Source organism: Aplysia californica, unplaced genomic scaffold (assembly GCF_000002075.1).
Source record: "Aplysia californica isolate F4 #8 unplaced genomic scaffold, AplCal3.0 scaffold00270, whole genome shotgun sequence".
Taxonomy (NCBI): domain Eukaryota; kingdom Metazoa; phylum Mollusca; class Gastropoda; order Aplysiida; family Aplysiidae; genus Aplysia; species Aplysia californica.
In genome coordinates, this window is record NW_004797540.1 from 160157 (window position 1) to 161536 (window position 1380).

Here is a 1380-nt window from a genome sequence, read left to right on the forward strand (position 1 = left end):
TATAATTATAATAAAAATAACAATAATTATTATTATTATTGCTATTCTGCTTACCATGTTGCTCCTGTATGCTCAGAGCGAGTGTGAAGAAACAGACGGCCAAGCTGAGTCAGCTACAGGGGGAGGTGGACACGGAACAGGAGGCTCTCGCGAAGGAGAAACAGGAGGTGCAGCAGGAGAAGGAGGGGGTGAGGGAGGAGAAGGAGGAGGTGCGGCGGGAGAAGGAGGGGGTGCAAAAGGCGCGGCAGGAGCTGGACAACCGGAGAGCCGACCTGGAACAGGAGGAGGAGGAGTTCCACAAGGAGAAGGAGGCGTGGGAGAAGGAAAACAAAGACAGTGAGTAGACGCACGTTTGTTTGTTTGTTTGTTTTGTTGTTTTGAAGTTTTAATTAGATTTCGTTTAGTTTTAGTTGGTTGGGATTTTTTTTGCACTCGTAACACAAGTAGGTCATATGAGTGTTGAAAATAAGGAGTGTTATTTGTAGAAACAATCACAGAGTTCCCCACGTCGTATGGATATGATAGTAAAACACGACATATGGATAGTATTAAGTGGTGGTACAGAGTTCCCCACGTTGTATAGATATGATAGTAAAACACGACGTACGGATAGGGTTAATTGAAGGGTTTTTTAAAAGTCAGATTTACACGGAAATGTGTTTTTATATGGACTTAAAAGCTGTTAAGCCATAATACAAAAATTCAATAAAAATTGCTAAAATGTCGGAAAAATGCTTTTTGCCTGTTTCTTCAATTTCATTATTTTGACGAGCGCCTGATTTCACCACAAGGCCTCACATATTATTTTCGTTCTGACGTAAAGGTTTCTCTCGTCCATGTGCCAGGTCCCAGAGCTCAGTCCCTGCGTAATGGAAGCCCCTCAAGGTCACCTAACGACATGGCCATTCGCAAAATTATCGAGGAGAAAACAAAGATTGAGGGGGAGCTGGTCACCATTAGGACCCAGCTGCGATCGTTACAGAAGGAGAAAGATTCACATGACGACGTGGTAAGTTTGGGATCTTTATAACGCCAAGAAAGGGCTATGGATAGCACTTGACAATGTGGTAAGTTTGGGATCTAATGCTAAGAAAGAGCTATGGATAGCGCATGATGACGTGGTAAGTTCGGGATCTTTAAAAAAACCAACAAAGGGCCATGGATAGCATGTGACGACATGGTAAGTTTGGGATCTTTATAACGCCAAGAAAGGGCTATAGATAGCACATGACGACGGGGTGAGTTTGGGACTATCTTTCTCTCTATCTTTCTCTCTATCTTTTCTTTCCCTCCTGGTTTCACTCCCTCCTTCCCCCCCCTCCAAAAAAAAAGAAAAGAAGAAAGACAAGCAACCCCCCCCTCTCTCTCTCACTCTCTCTC

The 1380-nt window shown here is 43.6% G+C and overlaps 1 protein-coding gene across 1 annotated transcript in view; it reads left to right on the forward strand.

The window, feature by feature from the left end:
• Window positions 1-1380, forward strand: part of LOC101849851 (trichohyalin) — a gene marked incomplete in the record, with an annotated part of 75546 nt that overhangs the window by 13810 nt on the left and 60356 nt on the right. Inside the window, 2 exon segments of the mRNA XM_035970463.1 lie at window positions 77-336; window positions 846-1009. Of these exon segments, the coding sequence (XP_035826356.1) occupies window positions 77-336; window positions 846-1009 (424 nt within the window).